This window comes from Carassius carassius, chromosome 41, assembly GCF_963082965.1.
Source record: "Carassius carassius chromosome 41, fCarCar2.1, whole genome shotgun sequence".
Classification (NCBI taxonomy): domain Eukaryota; kingdom Metazoa; phylum Chordata; class Actinopteri; order Cypriniformes; family Cyprinidae; genus Carassius; species Carassius carassius.
Genome location: NC_081795.1, coordinates 19496748 through 19517348, shown reverse-complemented (window position 1 = coordinate 19517348; position 20601 = coordinate 19496748). Strand labels below are relative to the sequence as shown.

The following is a 20601-nucleotide window of genomic DNA, read 5'->3' as shown; positions in this document are numbered from 1 at the left end:
TAGGTAGTTTTTTTATTTTTATTTTTTTACTTATATTAAGCAACTGAGCGAATGTGAGTGTAAAACCTTTCACAATTTCAAATAAATGCTGTTCCTTTGAGCCTCTATTTACCTAAAAAAAATAAAATAATGATAATAATAATCTTGGAAAATATATCATGGTTATAAATAAATGAATAAATAAATAGGTTAAAATGTTTTCACTTACATTTTCAAATTGTTACATATTCAAATTGAAGACTTTTTTTTTTACTTTTTTCAAATTTTTGTACTTTTTCACAATTTCACCTTTTCACTCTTTGCAAAGGTATTAATATTTTAATACTGTAATCTATTTTTACATAAAGGAAAAATAGTGAAATTAAAAATAGTTTTTACATAAAAGTTATTTGAAAAGTAGCAAAAATAAATGAGGCTATGAAGTTTCCCAACATGTAATAAAAATAAAACAAAGAAATTTGTTTTTAATAAGAATCCACACCCGTATATACTGTAAAAGTGTCCAAAATTGAAAAGACATCCTAATTTAAATTTGCATGAGTTTCTCTTTATATGATTATTAGTAAAGAAAAAAAGTGCACTCCAGTCCCACTGCCAATATTTATTTATTTAATTTAGTTGTAATGAATACTTAATCTTACTAAGAACTAACCAAAACTAAGCATCGTTAGTGTTTTAATAAGCGAACACAAGCCCTTTTTTATCTTAAGAGTTGTCAGATTCAAACAGTTTTATGATAATGGCCTCGTGTGGCTTCATTTTTATTGACTTTAGAGACACGGGGCCACATCGGTCAAGACCTGTGCTGGTTACAAACACCCCACCTTCAGGTAGGCTGGGAGCCCAGTCTGGATCCAGAGTGTGAGGTTCAGACCCCAAATTAAACAGGACTAGGAAGTGAACGCAGCCCCATGAGCGCAGGAAAGCTAAAGGAGGTGTGGCTGTAGAATTGAGGCCAGAGGATGGCATGCTGTGATTGAAGGACAGGAAGGTGAATCTGCCAAAGTGTAGAGCCTCTTCACGAACACGCAACTGACTCAGAGAATGGAAGAGGGCAAGAGGCTGATTCAGCTGATCCAGATTCTGAGGATGTATTTTTAAATGTCATGCAATAATTTGAATTTCAATTCATAAGCCAGAATGTATTATTTATTTATTTATTTAAATCCTAAACCCTTTAAAAATGAAGGTTCCAAAAGTGATAGACAAAATAGAACAAGCATTTTGGAATCCTTAAAGAACAATTCAGTGAAACATTTTTTGTTTGTTTGTTTGTTTTTCAAAAGAACCTTTTGTCCAATGGAAACTTCCATGGATGTTTAAAGGTCTTCATGGAATCAGAGATGCCAATTAAGAACCTTTATTTTTAATAAAGGGCCTTTCACAGTTGAACTACAGTTTTCTCACCTGAACTGGATTGACCTCATCTCCGTATCTGATGATTGGTGTGCCAGGTAAAGTCATGATCAGGACTAGAATTGCTCTCTGCAGCTCCCATGGTACTCCTCCACCCACCTGTTATTGGCACAAACACGTGACATTGCATACGAAGCATTCTTAAAAACATCTCTTGTGAAAATGCAACATGGTTTGTGCCCACCACAACATGTTTTGTTCAATGAATTACTGGCCGTGAGCATAAAGTCATAAAGTTTCTGACCAATGAATTTAATAACTTTTCCATGACTTTTAGACATGTTTGTAATTACTTGATGAATATTTTCATTTGCATATATATACCTGGAAATAAAAAATTGAAGTCACCTCTAATAATAAAATTAGTTCTTCATAATTTTTTTTTATATTTTAATTTCTCTGTGTGTGCAGGTTTTAGCACTAAAACATGAATCAAACTATATTGTTCCTATTTACTGTAAATAAAAGGTGTTCCTGATTGATGCGTCACAAAAATGATAGTGTGTTCATGTTATTGCCAGATAAATGTTTCTTCCAGAGCAAATAAACAAGAGCTAAAAAATGAAATGACAATAATCAAAGACTGTTTTGCATTTTAGCTTGCTTACTGTGCCCAAGAGCATGATTGATTGAACAAAAAAATATATGCTTCTAACCACAGGTTGAGAGCTGGAGTTCCGACCACTCAAGTTTGTGAATTTTTGTTGCTATTATTGGTTCAGGAAATACCAAATTATTGAACTATGTTGATAATGACAAAACTCGTGCTCATTGTTGGCTAACAATGCTTTTGAATGTACTCATAGATCGATTACAAAACTATACAGGTATTCAAGGGCAGGCTCTAAGATGGTTTAGATCCTACCTGTCCGATCGCTACCATTTTGTTTACTTAAATGGGGAGTCATCTCATTTATCATCAGTAAAATATGGAGTGCCACAAGGATCTGTCCTAGGTCCCCTTCTATTTTCAATATACATGTTGCCCCTTGGTAATATTATTAGAAAATACGGAATTAGCTTCCACTGTTATGCTAATGATAGTCAGCTATATATCTCAACGAGACCAGATGAAACTTCTAAATTATCTAATCTAACAGAGTGTGTTAAAAATTTAAAAGATTGGATGACAAATAATTTTCTCCAATTAAATTCGGATAAGACAGAGATATTAATTATTGGACCAAAAAACACTACACAGAATCTTGTAGATTACAATCTGCAACTAGACGGATGTACTGTTACTTCCTCTTCTGTACAGTCAAAAATCTGGGTGTTATATTAGACAGCAACTTGTCTTTTGAAAATCATATTTCCCATGTTACAAAAACTGCATTCTTCCATCTTAAAAACATTGCCAAGCTACGAAACATGTTATCTGTTTCTGATGCAGAAAAGCTAGTTCATGCATTTATGACCTCTAGACTGGACTATTGTAATGCACTTCTAGGTGGTTGTCCTGCTACTTCAATAAACAAGCCACAGGTAGTCTCTGTTTAAATCTAGATTAAAAACGCATCTCTTTCTCCAAGCATTTGAATAATGTATCTTAAATTGTGAGTTTAGTTGCATCTGATCAAATGCGCATTTTATTCTCTAGCTTGGGTTAAACTAATTAATTTTACTTTGTTGGATCAGCAGCTATGCTAATGATGAATCTATTTGTTTCTATGTTTTGCCACGGGATTTACACAAGCTCCAGTCTGGATCCAGAACACCTGAAAAGAGATGATGCTGACCCCTCAGAGGACCCCAGATGATGCTAACCCTGAATCAATAAACAGAACTAACAAATATTGCTACAAGTGTGACTGCATCATATAATAATTATTAATTATTAATAATATTAATAATGTTCATCGTCTGGCTGACTATGTCTTGTATTAATTTTTCTAAAAATCCTGTCATACGTGCACAAACTGACACTCACCACTTATAAGCTATTTCCAAAATAATGTAGAAACATAATTTTCTGTAAAGTTGCTTTGTAACGATTTGTATTGTAAAAACGCTATACAAATAAACTTGAATTGAATTGAATTGAACACACCCCTAGGCAGTCTGACAAAGTAGACCAAGTAGCACCAGCAAACCAGCTTTGGTTTCGGGAATCATTAAAAGAATCACTGTGCAAGATTCAGTCCCCTGTAGAATTCCATCCCGCTCCGACACAAAGAAACATGCACTGGACATACACTAGCTTAGCAAGTTAAATGATTAGCATGCTGACTAGAGGGTATAATGAAGGAATGTTAGCTTAGCAGTCTAATGGCTAGCAATATTGGCTTGAATTCGATCATTTCATACAATCTTTTGGGATTTTTGCTGTCGATAAACCATTAGAGTCAGTTCAGTGAAATGTCCACTCACGGTCCAGCTCGGCCAGTGTTCTTGTGGCATCTGCAGACTGGCCTCCATGGCCTCAGCCACCTCAGATGGAGACAATGGATGGTGTGATGGAGGGATCAGTGACTTTGTAACCAGCTCCACCAGTGAACCATTAACAGCAATGCTGGACACATTGAGTGCTGGAAGAGCGTTACCCGTTTGCCTCACCATCAGTATTCTACGAGATAACAAGACCCCATTTATGTTACCAAGACTTAAGCAAGTTTATATAGCACAAGTATTCTAGTATTCTATTCAAGCTTCTAACCATAGGTTGAGAGCTGTAGTTCTGACCACAAGTTTGTGATTTTTTGTTGCTATTCAAGTTTCAGGAAACAAATCATTGAACTGCATTGATACCTATGGTCTGCCAGACCAGATAAACTTTACGACTTAATGCCATGTCAAGAGACTCATCCTCCTACTTAATTTCCTCTGAAAAGGACTCCTTTCATTAATTCATAGACAAATCTTCATAGCATGCATATCTCCAAGTTATTGTGTCTATTATTACTGTTCTTGTATGTTGTGTGTTTTTTTTTTTTTGTATTCTGTTTCATGCATCCTTACGATAGAACCACTGGTAAATGAAACCTCAACTATACCATGTTTGGTATCTACAAATTCATATTTCGATGTTCTAAATGAGTGTGTATATTGTATATTGATACCCATGCAACATATTAGTGTTTTAGGAATCTTTAATAATTTTTGCATCAACATCCAATCCAAAGAGACATCCCAAGACAAAGAGACGTAAACTTTCCCTAAAAGCTAAAGTCACCATTAGCTCACCGACCCCCTAGAGGTGTGACCTCCATAGCAGTTAAAAGGCCTCACATCAGTGACCTTACAATGCAAGTATCGTACATTTAACTAAACGAAACAGAGGTTTAGCATAGGCTGTTTCTTTGCACTGATGGTTTCACTCAGGTGGTTAAAGGGTTAGTTCACCCAATAATCAAAATTATCTTATTAATAACTCACCCTCATGTCGTTCCAAACCCGTAAGACCTCCGTTTTCTTCGGGACACAGTTTAAGATATTTTAGATTTAGTCCGAGAGCTCTCAGTCCCTCCATTGAAACTGTCTGTATGGTCTACTGTCCATGTCCAGAAAGGTAAGAAAAAAATCATCAAAGTAGTCCATGTGACATCAGAGGGTCAGTTAGAATTTTTTGAAGCATCGAAAATACATTTTGGTCCAAAAATAGCAAAAACTATGACTTCCAATCAGCATTGTCTTCTCTTCCGTGTGTGTTGTAAGACAGTTCAAAACAAAGCAGTTTGTTATATTCGGTTCGCGAACAAATCATTCGATGTAAACTGATCTTTTTGAACCAGTTCACCAAATCGAACTGAATCGTTTTAAACGGTTCGCGTCTCTAATATGCATTAATCCACAAATGACTTAAGCTGTTAACTTTTTTAATGTGGCTGACACTCCATCTGAGTTAAAACAAACCAATATCCCGGAGTAATACATGTACTCAAACAGTACACTGACTGAACTGCTGTGAAGAGAGAACTGAAGATGAACACCGAGCCGAGCCAGATAATGAAAAACAGACTGACTCGTTCACAAGTCAAGAACTGTTTCTGTCAGACGTGTCCGATTCGAGAACCGAGGAGCTGATGATACTGCGCATGTGTGATTCAGCGTGAAGCAGACCGACACACAGGGCGTCTGAACCGAACTGATTCTTTTGGTGATTGATTCTTAACTGATTCTGTGCTAATGTTATGAGCCCAGGTAAACCGAAGGCTTGCAATCATCGCCAATGACGCCATTACGTCGAGCGCAAAAGAACTGGTGAACCGTTTTCTTCAACCGGTTTATTGAATCGAACTGTCCGAAAGAACAACTGGTGATCCGAAAACCGATGCAACCAGTTCTTGACTCGAGGAGTCAATCTTTCGTTCGTTATCTGGCTCGGCTCGGTGTTCATCTTCAGTTCTCTCTTCACCGCAGTTAAGTCAGTGTACTGTTTGAGTACATGTATTACTCCGGGATAATGGTTTGTTTTAACTCAGATGGAGTGTCAGCCACATTAAAATAGTTAACATCTTAAGTCATTTGTGGATTACTGCGTATTGGAGACGCGAACCGTATAAAACGATTCAGTTCGATTTGGTGAACTGGTTCAAAAAGATCCGGTTACATCGAATGATTCACTCGCGAACCGTTTATCACAAACTGCAGTGTTTTGAACTCTCTCTCACAACAGACACGGAAAAGAAGACAATGCTGAATAAAGTCGTAGCTTTTGCAATTTTTGGACCAAAATGTATTTTCGATGCTTCAAAATATTCTAACTGACCCTCTGATGTCACATGGACTACTTTGATGATGTTTTTCTTACCTTTCTGGACATGGACAGTATACCGTACACACAGCTTCAATGGAGGGACTGAGAGCTCTCGGTCTAAATCTAAAATATCTTAAACTGTGTAAGATGAACGGAGGTCTCAAGGGTTTGGGACGACATGAGGGTTATTAATGACATAATTTTGATTATTGGGTGAACTAACCCTTTAACTGACTCCATTTTTTCATCCACTTTAACTCCCATGTGTATGTAATTTGTGTATGTTTGTTAGACTAGTTTAGTTTATTTAATAAAACTTTTCCGCACAACTTAAATTAGTTTCTGATTCTGTCACTGCTTGTGGATAATGACCCTTTAACGATTCCTGATCTTGTTACAAACTCTAATGCACTAGTGCTATAAGAAAATTATTTTCTATGGCCATGGAAATATCCTTTCTTGAAGATTATTTGAAACTACAAGGAATGCTCGCTGAATGAGCAGATTAGCTGATGGTCATATTCATTCTGCTACAGTTACTACTGGCAGTTGATATAAATAATTGTCATGAATTATAATTAATTGTAAATAATTATATGCTTTACCCTTTTAAACTAATTTGCTACACCAGTTTGAGTTCAGCTGACAAACGTGCTACCTTTCATCATCTTGTGAGCTGAACGCTTGTATCAGCACATTCCACTCCATTAGGGTCTGTGAAAGCATAAAATCACATCAGTTTTTAAGCAGACACAGGGCATGGGCTTACCACATCGTGCCTCCAAGAAAAACCCACACATTTTTCCACATAAAAAGACACGTTAGTGTGTTTTCAGGCAGCTTTACCTTTGCAGAGAAGGCTGCGTCTGTGTCACAGATCCCAAACCCTGATATACCATGCTCCAGCCAATACCTTAATGAGTGCTTGAGAGGAAAATCATACCACATGAGCAATAATGAACAAAAAGTAAGCAGAAATATGGTCATAAAACTAAAATTCTGACCACATGAATCTTTCGTTCATGTAGTGATATTTAGAGTTTTATTCATCACATTTGAAAATAAAATACCAACTTCATTAAACCCATACTCTAAACTTAGCCGATAGTGTTAACCAAAATGCAAGCTTGAGATAAACACACTGAAGCAACCATGCCATTTTAGCTTGCTTCTAAAAGTCTTTGATCTGTTTTGTGACTTTTTCATGGGACTCATAGCCAAGTGCTCAGGAAGTTTACAACATCAGAAAAAACAGACAGAGATGGTTGTGTGATGCAAACATTTAAATATGTTAGTTTAGAAATCATGGACTGTGGTAAAAATGTTTGAGGTCATAAGTATTGTGCAAGTAATTACAAAAAATAAAAAAATAAGTCTTTATTAATTAATAATCTGCCCCGTAATTCTAATTTTTGTGAAAAGGATAAAAAATTGTTGACTGTTTTACTACCTCTAGTGTTTATTTCGGCTGGATACATACAGTGAACTGAATGTATAGGTAATTTTTGGAGATACATTTAAAATCAGCCTATGTTGAAAAAATAATACACACTCTTCTTGATATCTTGCATTGTGTGTGTGTGTGTGTGTGTGTGTGTGTGTGTGTGTGTGTGTGTGTGTGTGTGTGTGTGTGTGTGTGTGATATAATTTCTCATATCGTGATATAAGATTTTGGTCAAATATACTGTATATATATCCAGTATATATGCAATATTCCTTACTTGAATGTACTCTGATGGACCTGACAGTGTCATTGCATCAGTGTCATTGCCAGACTCCTGCTCAAACAGATCCAGCTCACAAAGGTCCAGCATCACTCTCACACCTGAACCATATACAAATTCAATGGGTGTTAATATTGCTTTATTACAACCAACATAGCCTAATGTTACTTAATATGTTTAAGTGCAAAAATGTGTTTGTTTTCACCATTGTTTAACAAGCAAAAATGCATTTAAAAAAAAGTTATAAAAGACAAAACAAAAAGCATTTGGACACTTTGTGCATGTGAATGTGAAACATGTCCACACTTATGCTATACATGAGACCAGCTGTGTGAACTTGAGGTGAACTGTCTTCATATATCCATTATAAATTACCTTGAGACCAGTTAATTAAAAGTATACTGGCTAAGAAAAAAAATGCAGAATTTATTTGCACATGCCACTTTGATATCTTTGTTACTTTAATGCGATGACTTTCAGACATGGTTTAAGTGTCCAAATATTTTGAGACCAGTGTATGAGACAAGAGAAGACTGATGTGACCTAACAGCACCATCTAGAGAATGTCAAAGGTTCCACAATCCTGTGCATACATTTTCTTAATAATGAAAATATACATACCCACTTTGCGGCTTTCTGTGATAAGCTGTGTGAATTGTGGAAGTGTGCCCAGACTTTGGTCAATCTCTGTCAGGTTGGTAGGAGAGATGTCATGCTGGAATAACCCCTCCAGGATCACTGCCCCGACCCCAAGTGATTTCAGATACAGCAGCCGCTTGGACACCCCTGAATATAAGACATTCACTATCATGCTGGTCTTTACTACTGGAAATGTGTTGCTGTTTACTAACATTCGGCCGACTGTACAGTCCATTCTGTGCTGCTTGCACTCAATCACTGACCATGACACTTCACACACACACACACACACACACACACACACACACACACATATATATATATATACCATGCTGGTTTTATTAGCTATACATTATCAATGGTTGAGATGTTAGTGGGTTACTCTTCAGAAACAGTGCCTTTGGTGTGTTACAGTGTGTGTATTTACTGGAATATCAGTAGTAATATGATATAATATTTATTGGGTTATATTGTAAAAATTACATATTTAATTAAAATTTTATTTCAGAAAATGTAAATATGTCTAACTCTTTGTCCAGTTCAACTCCTGTTCATTATATATATATATATATATATATATATATATATATATATATGGACACACACATACACACACAAACGAGTGAATAATGTGATGTAATGTACTGATATTTGCCAGTTGAAGCTTTACACTTTACTCTATATATATTCATCCCTGTAACATGTATTTTTCATATCTATTTAATTTGAAAGGATGATAAATTTAAGCAAAATGTGATTAACCACTTATGAAAAATTAAATAATAATAATTATTATTTTTTAAATCCTAACATTTTCTCCTACAAATAGCACATTTTCCTGTGAACATATGTATTTTCTTATTAAGTGTATACTACACTCTCGAACGTAAAGGTTTCCAAAAGAAGTTTTTTTTTTGCAGCAGTGCCGCTTTGAACCATTTTTGTTTCCCCAAATGAAACTGTTCAGTTGTGATTTCTCACAAATACTCCACAATGTCTTAGACTTTGACTTGTGTGATTCATTATGCTCTAGGATGGATGGATAAATGGTGTAAATGTTTTGACAGCAATAGATGCAGTCTACCGTTATTGTTACTGCTGTAAATGATGTTTTGATTACAGTAACTTACTGCTGACATGGCTGACCTCATCACTGTCTGCATCCATGAAGAGTGTGGGATGCAGGCAGTAAAACACATCCCTCTGCCACCAGTGCAGTGAAGGAGACTCCATCCGCGGGCTCTGAATGATTATTGTGATCGCAGCTCCCAGCATTATCAGCCAACCAATCCAGAAGCAAAGCACAAGGCGAGAACGAAACTTCTTCCATTCTGGTCCTCCTGCGCACTTCTCCAGCTCCTCTCTGCTCAGGGGCTTCCAGATGTGCTGCTGCTGCTCAGTGTCTGGGATGAGGAGAGGTATGGTCTCTGAGCTGTCCAGAGCAGTGAATCGACCTCCAGCAGATGCGCTGCCATAGCCTGGATCCCCTTCCACCTTCAGTGTCATCTGGTCTCTGGATGGTACGAGCCATTGAGAAGAAAACTGTTTGCACAAAACTTTATAGTGTTTTATAGTGACTTTAAAGTGTAAGTATCCCACAAGACCAATACAACCACAGCAGCACCATGTTTCATCCAATATCATCAAATATTTCTGGTTTTGTGGCAGTTCAAAATCCCTGAAATTATCACCTATGTTGTGTTTCTCCATGAATGCTCAATATAAAAAATATATTCATGTATTATATATATATTTTTCGTTCTTTGTTGAATATCTCTGGTGGCACAACTAAGTGCTTAATGTTACTAATGTGAACTAATTTACTGAGTAAAACATACAAACTCAGCGTCCTAAAATATCCCTTAATATTTGTTCATTAATGACTAAAGTTTGATCTGCTTGGTTGGTTGATACAGACTTATAAACAGAAGAAACTACTGTTTATTTTACACGGACAACAGAATACAAGACACTATTCAAGACATTATTAGTAATAGTTATGTTTGTAATAATTATGACTACATTCAGATATTTCTAATTAATACATACTCATTTTTAATTTTTATTTATAATATGCCCATATATATATATATATATATATATATATATATATATATATATATATATATATATATATATATATATATATATATATATATATATATATATATAATTTTTTTTTTTTTTTTTACAATCAAACAAATCTCATGTGGAACTGGTTCCCATAAATATTAATCAAGGTTATTAACATTAACTAAACCTAACAGTAAATATATATATATATATATATACATATATTACATGGATATAATGATATAAATATATCATTACATGGAGAAGAAGAAAGATACTTTAAATTTTTGTATTTCAGCAACATTGTACTTCATGTTGAAGTACTAAATTAACTAAAGCTAAATACACTACAACTAAAATCTAAAATTTAATATAAACTATATGGACATATAAAACATTTGTGAAAATTACAAAAACAAATTGACTAAAAAAACGAATTCAAAATATTAACCAAAACTATAAATGAAAGAAAAATAACACTCCTATAATAACATTTTTATATGGGAATGCTATTTTGCTTTTAGAGATTTAATAAATTAAAGTTTGCAACAGCTCCACGGCACATTAGCACAATGTTATTTCATGGTATTTACATCAGTTAGTGTTTCGCATATTTATTCATTTATTATTTAGTATTTCTTGGTCCGTATACTTAATGTTATGTCACTGAACACTGTAAAATCCTCCCACCAGTGAATTCTAGTCTCAAAGACAAGATATGTGCGCTTTAGTACTCACCTGTGGGGAACGTCTGACAGCGCAAGCTCTCTCTGACTCTGACGGTTCTTTTTGTTTCAGTTTTCGGTTTATTGTTATGACAAACACACCAGTGCTGTTGCAGTGAAGAACAGGTTAAACTTCAGTGCGGTCCAAATGCTCACGTATCCTTGAGCTTCTTGTTTTAAACTCTCTTTGTACATTAAAGTATGACAGTTCCACCAAAGATGAGGTTTCAGTAATTAGTATAGAGGTGTCAAGACCCATGACACCTCAGTCACACATTCAACAGAGACTATGGAACATTCAGTATAGGTCAAGTGGCACTGGGTGAGTTTATTAATAACTGGAGTGAAGTAATTACCGGTGTATACCAGTCTATACATGCAAACATTCACAAACACAGAAACTTGTTGTCAAAGCTTTACCAATGAAACAGCTTCTCTACTGAAAATCTGCATTAGATATCTCAAAAAGGTAAAAAAAAATTCTGAAGCCTCTGTAGAGAACTGAATATTCTCAAGAAACAAGCTTCATAAATTTCTGTTGTTCAGAGGGCTAACAGCAAATGAGAAATATTAGATGTCATACTAATGTTAGGAGCCACATGATAAGAAATACTTCAGCATATGATCTATAATGAATAACTTAACATATGTTAAATGAATTCATATTACAACCCGAATTCCGGAAAAGTTGGGACGTTTTTTAAATTTTAATAAAATGAAAACTAAAAGACTTTCAAATCACATGAGCCAATATTTTATTCACAATAGAACATAGATAACATAGCAAATGTTTAAACTGAGAAAGTTTACAATTTTATGCACAAAATGAGCTCATTTCAATTTTGATTTCTGCTACAGGTCTCAAAATAGTTGGGACGGGGCATGTTTACCATGGTGTAGCATCTCCTTTTCTTTTCAAAACAGTTTGAAGACGTCTGGGCATTGAGGCTATGAGTTGCTGGAGTTTTGCTGTTGGAATTTGGTCCCATTCTTGCCTCATATAGATTTCCAGCTGCTGAAGAGTTCGTGGTCGTCTTTGACGTATTTTTCGTTTAATGATGCGCCAAATGTTCTCTATAGGTGAAAGATCTGGACTGCAGGCAGGCCAGGTTAGCACCCGGACTCTTCTACGACGAAGCCATGCTGTTGTTATAGCTGCAGTATGTGGTTTTGCATTGTCCTGCTGAAATAAACAAGGCCTTCCCTGAAATAGACGTTGTTTGGAGGGAAGCATATGTTGCTCTAAAACCTTTATATACCTTTCAGCATTCACAGAGCCTTCCAAAACATGCAAGCTGCCCATACCGTATGCACTTATGCACCCCCATACCATCAGAGATGCTGGCTTTTGAACTGAACGCTGATAACATGCTGGAAGGTCTCCCTCCTCTTTAGCCCGGAGGACACGGCGTCCGTGATTTCCAACAAGAATGTCAAATTTGGACTCGTCTGACCATAAAACACTATTCCACTTTGAAATAGTCCATTTTAAATGAGCCTTGGCCCACAGGACACGACGGCGCTTCTGGACCATGTTCACATATGGCTTCCTTTTTGCATGATAGAGCTTTAGTTGGCATCTGCTGATGGCACGGCGGATTGTGTTTACCGACAGTGGTTTCTGAAAGTATTCCTGGGCCCATTTAGTAATGTCATTGACACAATCATGCCGATGAGTGATGCAGTGTCGTCTGAGAGCCCGAAGACCACGGGCATCCAATAAAGGTCTCCGGCCTTGTCCCTTACGCACAGAGATTTCTCCAGTTTCTCTTTTGATGATGTTATGCACTGTAGATGGTGAAATTTGCAAAGCCTTTGCAATTTGACGTTGAGGAACATTGTTTTTAAAGTTTTCCACAATTTTTTTACGCAGTCTTTCACAGATTGGAGAGCCTCTGCCCATCTTTACTTCTGAGAGACTCTGCTTCTCTAAGACAAAGCTTTTATAGCTAATCATGTTACAGACCTGATATCAATTAACTTAATTAATCACTAGATGTTCTCCCAGCTGAATCTTTTCAAAACTGCTTGCTTTTTTAGCCATTTGTTGCCCCCGTGCCAACTTTTTTGAGACCTGTAGCAGGCATTAAATTTTAAATGAGCTAATTAAGTGGATAAAAGTGTAAAATTTCTCAGTTTAAACATTTGCTACGTTATCTATGTTCTATTGTGAACAAAATATTGGCTCATGTGATTTGAAATTCCTTTAGTTTTCATTTTATTAAAATTTAAAAAACGTCCCAACTTTTCCGGAATTCGGGTTGTAACTTATATCTCTGTTTGTGCCTTTTCAGAAAAGCATGTATTTCTGTAAACTTTTGAATAGTGATATACTGGATACAATACACACACAAATGCCTGAGCTCTTCATGTATGATTTCATAACAATTTAGACTCACAAAATGACAGAGAGACAATGAGTGCTTTTATACGGAACGAGTCATGTGTTTGAAAACAGATATGTGTACTATAGTACAACCGAAATAACCAAGGGAGAGTTCAAGTACCCATTAAAAAGTTTTACAGATGTTCATTTTAATATATTGTACAGGTTTGGTTACATAAATCAAAGCTCTCTGAAAGTAAAGAGAGCTTAACATCCATAAACAAATAAAGCAAACATGTTTATAATGCACTTATACATTGAAGTATCTTAAATATGTTTGTAAACCTTGGGTCAGCCGTGAAGTCAGTCATGAAACAACCGATAACTGTAATGTTACGTAAAATTAATTGTTTAAATAAATTTAGAAATGTGTTACTTAAAAGGCTAATAAAGTACATTTATTTAAAGGTGATTTGTGTAATTTTGTGTAATTTAATGGGAATTATTTATTTTATCCCAGTTACAAGTGGATTGACAATTAAGTGTTTAATTTAATTTAATTTAATTTAATTTAATTTAATTTAATTTAATTTAATTTAATTTAATTTAATTTAATTTAATTTAATTTAATTTTTTATTTTTGTAATCTTACTAATAACTTGGGCTCTGTGGCATTTTAAAGTTTCCATATCAAAACATAATTTATTTTTTATTAAAAAATAAATAAAAATAAATAAATAATAATAATAATAATAATAATGGAATATTGTGCCCTTGAAATCTTTAATCAAAAACACTAACATTTCCATTTGGTGGCACTAGTGGTACATTACGCACTTCACCTTTAAGTAAAGTAAAATCCTTATATTTTCCATTAAAAGCTTAACATGATGTCCGTGTTTAATGCTTTACCTTCGTAACCCTCTTCTTCCCCCATTTCTGTTTACAATACACAACATTGAACTTAAAAAAAAAAAATAGGTTGGCTAAACAATTTGACCTCTGTAAAACAGGTGGCACACAAATGTCCTCCTCACATATTCCAGAGATTCAAGGCTTGATTCTTGAGCTCCATCATAATGGCCACTAGGTGGAGTCATCAGTATCCTTAAAAGACGACAAAATAGTGGAAAATTGTTGATTTTATTAAACTGAACATTTGCACTTTACTTTTAAAGACACCTAGAAATTATATATATATATATATATATATATATGTGTGTGTGTGTGTGTGTGTGTGTGTGTGTGTGTGTGTGTGTGGGTGTGTGTGTGAATCTACAATTCAGTGTGAATCTACAATTTTCATAGTCATGAAAATAAAGAAAACTCTTTGAATGAGAAGGTGTCTCCAAACTTTTGGTCTGTACTGTATATATATATACTGTATATATATATATAAACCTGTTGAGGAATAATATAATACGACTTTAACATGTATGTATGCATACATACCATCGGCTCAAGAGATCTGAATGCTGCTGCATATTTTTGATATGCACCAATTATGCAATCTTTCCTGCAGAAAAATAACAAAACATAGATTGAGAAAACATGTGTGAAAGTTGCAGTGTCACCTATATATAGTGCCCTTCATTAACATTGGCCCCCTTGGTAAAAAAATGAGCAAAGACATCTGTGAAAATAAATCTGCATCATTTATCTTTTTAAACTCTCATTAAAAAAATATAACAAATTAGTGGAGGGCACTGCACTAGTGTCCACTTACTTGCATGAGATTCCTCCACTTGGTGGGAGGCCGGGAATATTTTCAGATGCCAGGAATTTCATCACATAGAGCAGGTCAGGTTCCTTGTCTTTAGATCTGATCAAGTTAATGATCTCTGAGTAACATGAAAAAAAACACACTTTTATATACAAAATCTGACATGTATAGAGATATTTAATCTGTGTTTTTTCATCTTTATTACATAGTTTAAAACCTTTTATATCAAATCAAATGGTGAAATTACCTTCAACTTTTTGCTCAATGACGTGCTCTAACTCCGCCTCCTGTTGCAGTGCCTCTGGGGTCACCTTGGGGGCGCCGTCAAAGCAAATAATGATAATGCTGATGTTGTCCAAACTTCCCTGAAAGATAAGAATTTAAAATCCTGCTCACAAAAATTAGCAATTGGCAATTCGACTTCGCATCAGACTTTTGAGTTATTGTCTTGCCAGATTTTAATGGTAAGTTTATTCTTACCAAGAATCACCCACTTGAAAAAGAAGAAACATAAAAAAAATAAATCAAAAAAAATAACCATATATTGTTTTTAGGAGTCATTCAGTGGTAGGAGTTGTATAAAATTTGTGTAAAAGTAGAAATATAGCTAAATATTTTAATCAGAATATAAAGTTTTGTTTGTTGATATCTAAAGTATTTGCTAAAATGCTTAGTGGCTCAAATAAACAGAAAGAAAGAAAGAAAGAAAGAAAGAAAGAAAGAAATGTATTTGCGATTTTATCTTTATTTAAATTACTGAAAACAATTCTCGTTGGAGCTTAAACGTATGACCTGTGGCCAAACCATTGGGATCCTCTCTCTGCTGTTACCAACCTTATAGAGGCAGAGGTCAATGACCTGTGAGCAGATCTCCCTCAGATCATCACAGACTTGCAGACGGTTGCGCACAAATGCACACAGCTCCTCATTCCCGATGGCGTCCCAGACACCATCACAAGCCACCACCAGGAACTCATCTTCTGGGCTTCGCTCCAGCTCGTACACCTCTGGTTCAGGAGACACCAGCTGTTCGGTCTGAGTCCTCCATTCCACCTCCTTAAAGCTGAAGTCACCAAGGGCACGGGACACGGCCAGCGAGCCGTTGATGCGCTGCAGGGTGACGGAGCCGCCAGCGTTCTGGATGCGCTCTTTCTCGCGCGGATTGATAGGTTTGTGGTCCTCCGTGTAGAAGACCACCTGGCCATCGCGGCAAAGGAAGGTCCGTGAATCACCACAGTTGATGAAGTAGATGTTTCGTGGAGAGATCATGACAGCAGCCGCTGTCGATCCACTGTGGTCCCAGCTGTCATTGCGGGCCAAGGTGTGCATGTGACGGTCTATGTTAAGGAAGCCAACTCTGATGCCGTCTTTGACCTGGTCTGTATCCTCATCCACCATCACACAGCCTGATTAGACAATCATATAACTGGGTCAAACTCTGTGACATAAGGCCTAACCCTGACTAACCTTGCCATTCAACCTACTCGACTGTTAAACCTTACATTACTTCATGTGGGATGAAATGTTAATAATTGGCCTACTGATGAGTTTCTATCTTCTGCTGAACACAGAAGAAGGTATTTTCACTGACTTCCATAGTATTTTATTTTCCAAGTCAATGGTCAACAGTTATAAACCATATAACATCCATCATCTTCTTTTGTGTTCATCAGCTGAAAGAAATTCTTACAAGTTTGGAACTTGAGGAAGAGTAAATGGATTTTGAATCGGAATTTTTTTTTTGGGGGAACTATCCCTTTAAAGCTTTTTTAAAAGTAAAAATATTATTTACACTTTATTTGTAAATGCACAAATAAGTACTGAGTAGCAGGTCTTAACATGTACTTACTATAGGGTAAGGTTTGGCTGCACAATAATTATGCATAATTTACTGTTAATGAGTATTGGTAGGTATTACAAAAAAGGTAGCACTTTATTTTACAGTCCTGTTCCTCATGTACATACTATGTGCTTATTATAGTAATTACAATAACTATGTAATAACTAGGTACTAACCCTAAACCTAACCCGTTACCAGAACTTTCTTAGATAAATACACTGTAAGTACACTATAAGTACATGTTAGTACACGTACTGTAAAATAAAGTGCAACCATATTAATAATAATAATATACAAATTAAAAAGCCTTTTTTAGCAGTTTATACAGTATATAAAACACCATCATGACATGAACAATATCTCACAGCTCTTTTTACTTTGCCAATAAGTAACCACCTGCAGCAGTCTAAAGCAAGAAACTGACTAGCAACCACCTAAAACACCAGCGAATGATTGTCCTTAGCAAATATTGAGGTGGCAGTAATATTTGAGTCTTTAAATTTAAAAATTTAGTTTACATTTTGAAATCGCTGACATGTAAAAGCACAACATCACTAACTGTTTGCATGTACAAATTCCATCATTTTGTGTTCGAGACTGATAATCTGCATATAATCGGTGAGTACCTGTGTCGAGAATAAAATCCAGCAGGTGTTTGGAGCAGTACTGAGCCACCATTCTCCCCGCATGTCCATCGTACACAGCAAAATAGCTCCAGTCTGGCAAGGCATCGGCCATCTCTGGCATGCAGGTGTGGGAATCCTCCATCTCGGCACGCCAACCCTGCATACTGGCCATGGCGTAGTTAATGCCCAATTTTGACCCGCCTTCTGCTGTATCTTTCTCCAAAACGGGTCGTTCTAGGTAGGGTCTGCCCACGTCCTCTTCATTTTCAGAGTACTCACCATCAGCTCCCGGCTCCCGTCGGCCACCCTTGAAGAAGAAGGTCACCATCTTCTCGGTTTCCTTCACCAGCTGCCGCAGGAAGGAGGGCACCTCCATGTTGCTGGCCCGTCTGGCGGTTCTCATGGCCACCTGGATCCTTTGCTTCAGTCTCCTACTGTTCCTCAAACTCCTCTTTCTGGTCCTACGAAGCCGATCCAATGCCTCCCGTTGAGTTGGAGTCAAAATAGGAGGGACTATTGCTGGACAAACACAGCGTTAATGCATGCAATTAGTGTTGTGTCCTAAATATGTTTGAGCAAGCTTCTGTTTTTCCCAAGGAAGTCCATTGGTCTGTTCTAATGCTACCAAGTCTTGTGAATTCTGGGTGTGTTTATTACTTTTGCCAAGCCTTGTCCTCTTATTCGCCAAGTTCTGATTGGCTAAGCTACTTATGTTCACTCATCCTCAGACAGTGTTCTGTCTCTCCTTTCATCTGTACACCCTCATGTAATCCCTGCTTCGTAATGTGTCTGGATTAGTTAGTGTGCACACATGCAGTGTTTCATAATGAGCATTCAAACAGGACGGATTTAAAAGTCACATGCAATATTCACAATGAGCTTTTGCCGGGATGTGATTTAGATTTTGACAGTATATATGTGAAATATGTTGTCTCATTGCAATATAGCCCAATTATTGTTCAATACAAATTGAAAGTCATTCAAAGCCCACTTTTCATACCTGTTCATGTCTGCTGTGGGCTTATCCAGATATTGTAAACATTGTGTTTCACTACTATAAATTGTTTGAAAGAATAAAACGGTAGTCTGGATGGTTTTGCATATCTCTTCAGCTAATTGTCTTCATGAATAGGAACTGTCCTCCTTAGGAAGGCCGAGTTCTTGGAAGGCTTGCAGATTATCTGTATTTAAGATGCGTAGGTGTGTGACGTTTGGATTTGAGCCAGTTATATACAATGAGTGATTAAAGTGAGCAAGGGCATCACACGACCCTGATATTCAAGCCTGCATAATTACAATTACATACTGTAAGAGGCACACTCACTTTTTCAGATATTCCCTTTTTTGTGTTTGTACATGTTACCATTACACATTATATATATATATGTGTATATGTATATGTAGTATATATACTCTCAGAAAAAAAAAAAGTACAAAAGCCGTCACTGGGGTGGTAACTTTGCCAAAGGTAAACCTTTGTACCTGTAAAAAGTCTATAATGGTACCGTAAAATTATATATAAGTATCTAAAGTTTTAAATGTACAAAGGTGTACCTTCTGAAAAAGTACAACCTTGGCGAGAGTTATTTGTGTGTACACACCTATTGATGGACTAATACTTACCGAAGTGATAAAGTACACAATCATGTAATTCATAATACTACATATTACATAATATTATATCACATGATATTTGACTCTGGCTAAGCTATGCATTCACAATTATAATGAATTACTCAGCTATTGCCACTTTATTGTTAAAACACATTTTAAAGTCTTGACTACATTGAAAGCTATTAACTCATTATTCCCCTGAAAAAGAGACACTGAACACATTGTATGAGCAAGGCAAATTGTTGCACTATACAGGGTAATTTGTCACTGTGGAAACTTCAATTACATGCTCAGGTAAATTTAAACCGTAAAACAATTAAACAATTAATGAAACAAAAATGTTAAATCAAAGCATTGTTTTGGGCAGCAAAAAAAAAAAAAATTGCCTTATGTATGCCAGTGTGTTTTCGTTTACTTTCTGAAAATATTTAGGGGGAAAAAAAGGAAAAAATAAAAATGAAATAAAGAGTTGAGTAGCTACAGCATGTGACAACTAGCCTCAGCCTCCACAGTTATAAAAAAAATTGATTATTTATTGAATTAATTACAACTCTCATTCTGACAATTTGTTAAAAAAATGCATTGTAAAAATAATATTTTATTACTAAATAATATACTAAATAACATTGAATTAAATTATATATATATATATATATATAGTAGTGAGTATATATATATATATATATATATATATATATATATATATATATATATATATATATATATATATATATATACACAATACTATATATATATATATATATATATAGATAGATAGATAGATAGATAGATAGATAGATAGATAGATAGATAGATAGATAGATAGATATACACAGTAGCCACATGAGTGTTTCTCATTTGCTAGAGTACTCCACAACCCATGATTGAGGCCTTGGTTCTGCTGAAGGCAGTGGACACAAACAAAAGCCACGTTTGACTTTTAAATGAAGGCTTATAGTGAAACACTGAAGACACACGCGCGAGCGCACACACAGTATAAATGCAAAAAAAATAATTATAAAAAAAAAAAATATATATATATATATATAACCATCATTTCATGTTTACACAATTTCATATTTATAATGTTGATTTCTGGCCTATCCTGCCCACCTGCAACCACTGAGGTGTGCAAAGGGTGTTTATTTATTACAATATAACATTTTTACAGTATCGAATTATATCCAAAATAAAATATT

General features: G+C 35.5%; 2 protein-coding genes across 2 annotated transcripts; both read right to left on the bottom strand.

The window, feature by feature from the left end:
- Window positions 1-313: 313 nt before the first annotated feature.
- Window positions 314-11540, bottom strand: si:dkey-202g17.3 (4F2 cell-surface antigen heavy chain). Its single transcript, XM_059533453.1, has 9 exons — window positions 11287-11540; window positions 9606-9988; window positions 8458-8622; window positions 7834-7937; window positions 6959-7036; window positions 6771-6826; window positions 3787-3982; window positions 1408-1515; window positions 314-1083 (listed from the first exon to the last, which is right to left on the bottom strand). The coding sequence occupies exons 2-9, from the start codon at window positions 9979-9981 to the stop codon at window positions 706-708; spliced, it is 1461 nt and encodes a 486-aa protein (XP_059389436.1). The 5' UTR covers window positions 9982-9988; window positions 11287-11540; the 3' UTR covers window positions 314-705.
- A 2247-nt stretch (window positions 11541-13787) lies between these two features.
- On the bottom strand, window positions 13788-18469 carry LOC132122937 (protein phosphatase 1A-like). The gene is made up of 6 exons (XM_059533454.1): window positions 17789-18469; window positions 16157-16728; window positions 15570-15687; window positions 15326-15440; window positions 15052-15115; window positions 13788-14706 (listed from the first exon to the last, which is right to left on the bottom strand). Exons 1-6 carry the CDS (start codon window positions 18189-18191, stop codon window positions 14686-14688), a joined length of 1293 nt encoding a protein of 430 aa, XP_059389437.1. The 5' UTR covers window positions 18192-18469; the 3' UTR covers window positions 13788-14685.
- Between the last annotated feature and the right edge of the window lie 2132 nt (window positions 18470-20601).

Coding starts and splice junctions, on each gene's coding strand:
- si:dkey-202g17.3 (XM_059533453.1), bottom strand. CDS start 9,981: ATGACACTGAAGGTGGAAGGGGATCCAGGCTATGGCAGCGCATCTGCT. Junction 7,938..8,457: donor CACAGAAAGCCGCAAAGTGG/GTATGTATATTT, acceptor TATATGGTTCAG/GTGTGAGAGTGATGCTGGAC. Junction 1,516..3,786: donor AACACTGGCCGAGCTGGACC/GTGAGTGGACAT, acceptor TGCCAATAACAG/GTGGGTGGAGGAGTACCATG.
- LOC132122937 (XM_059533454.1), bottom strand. CDS start 18,191: ATGAGAACCGCCAGACGGGCCAGCAACATGGAGGTGCCCTCCTTCCTG. Junction 15,441..15,569: donor CATTGAGCAAAAAGTTGAAG/GTAATTTCACCA, acceptor CATGTTACTCAG/AGATCATTAACTTGATCAGA. Junction 14,707..15,051: donor TCAGATCTCTTGAGCCGATG/GTATGTATGCAT, acceptor TCGTCTTTTAAG/GATACTGATGACTCCACCTA.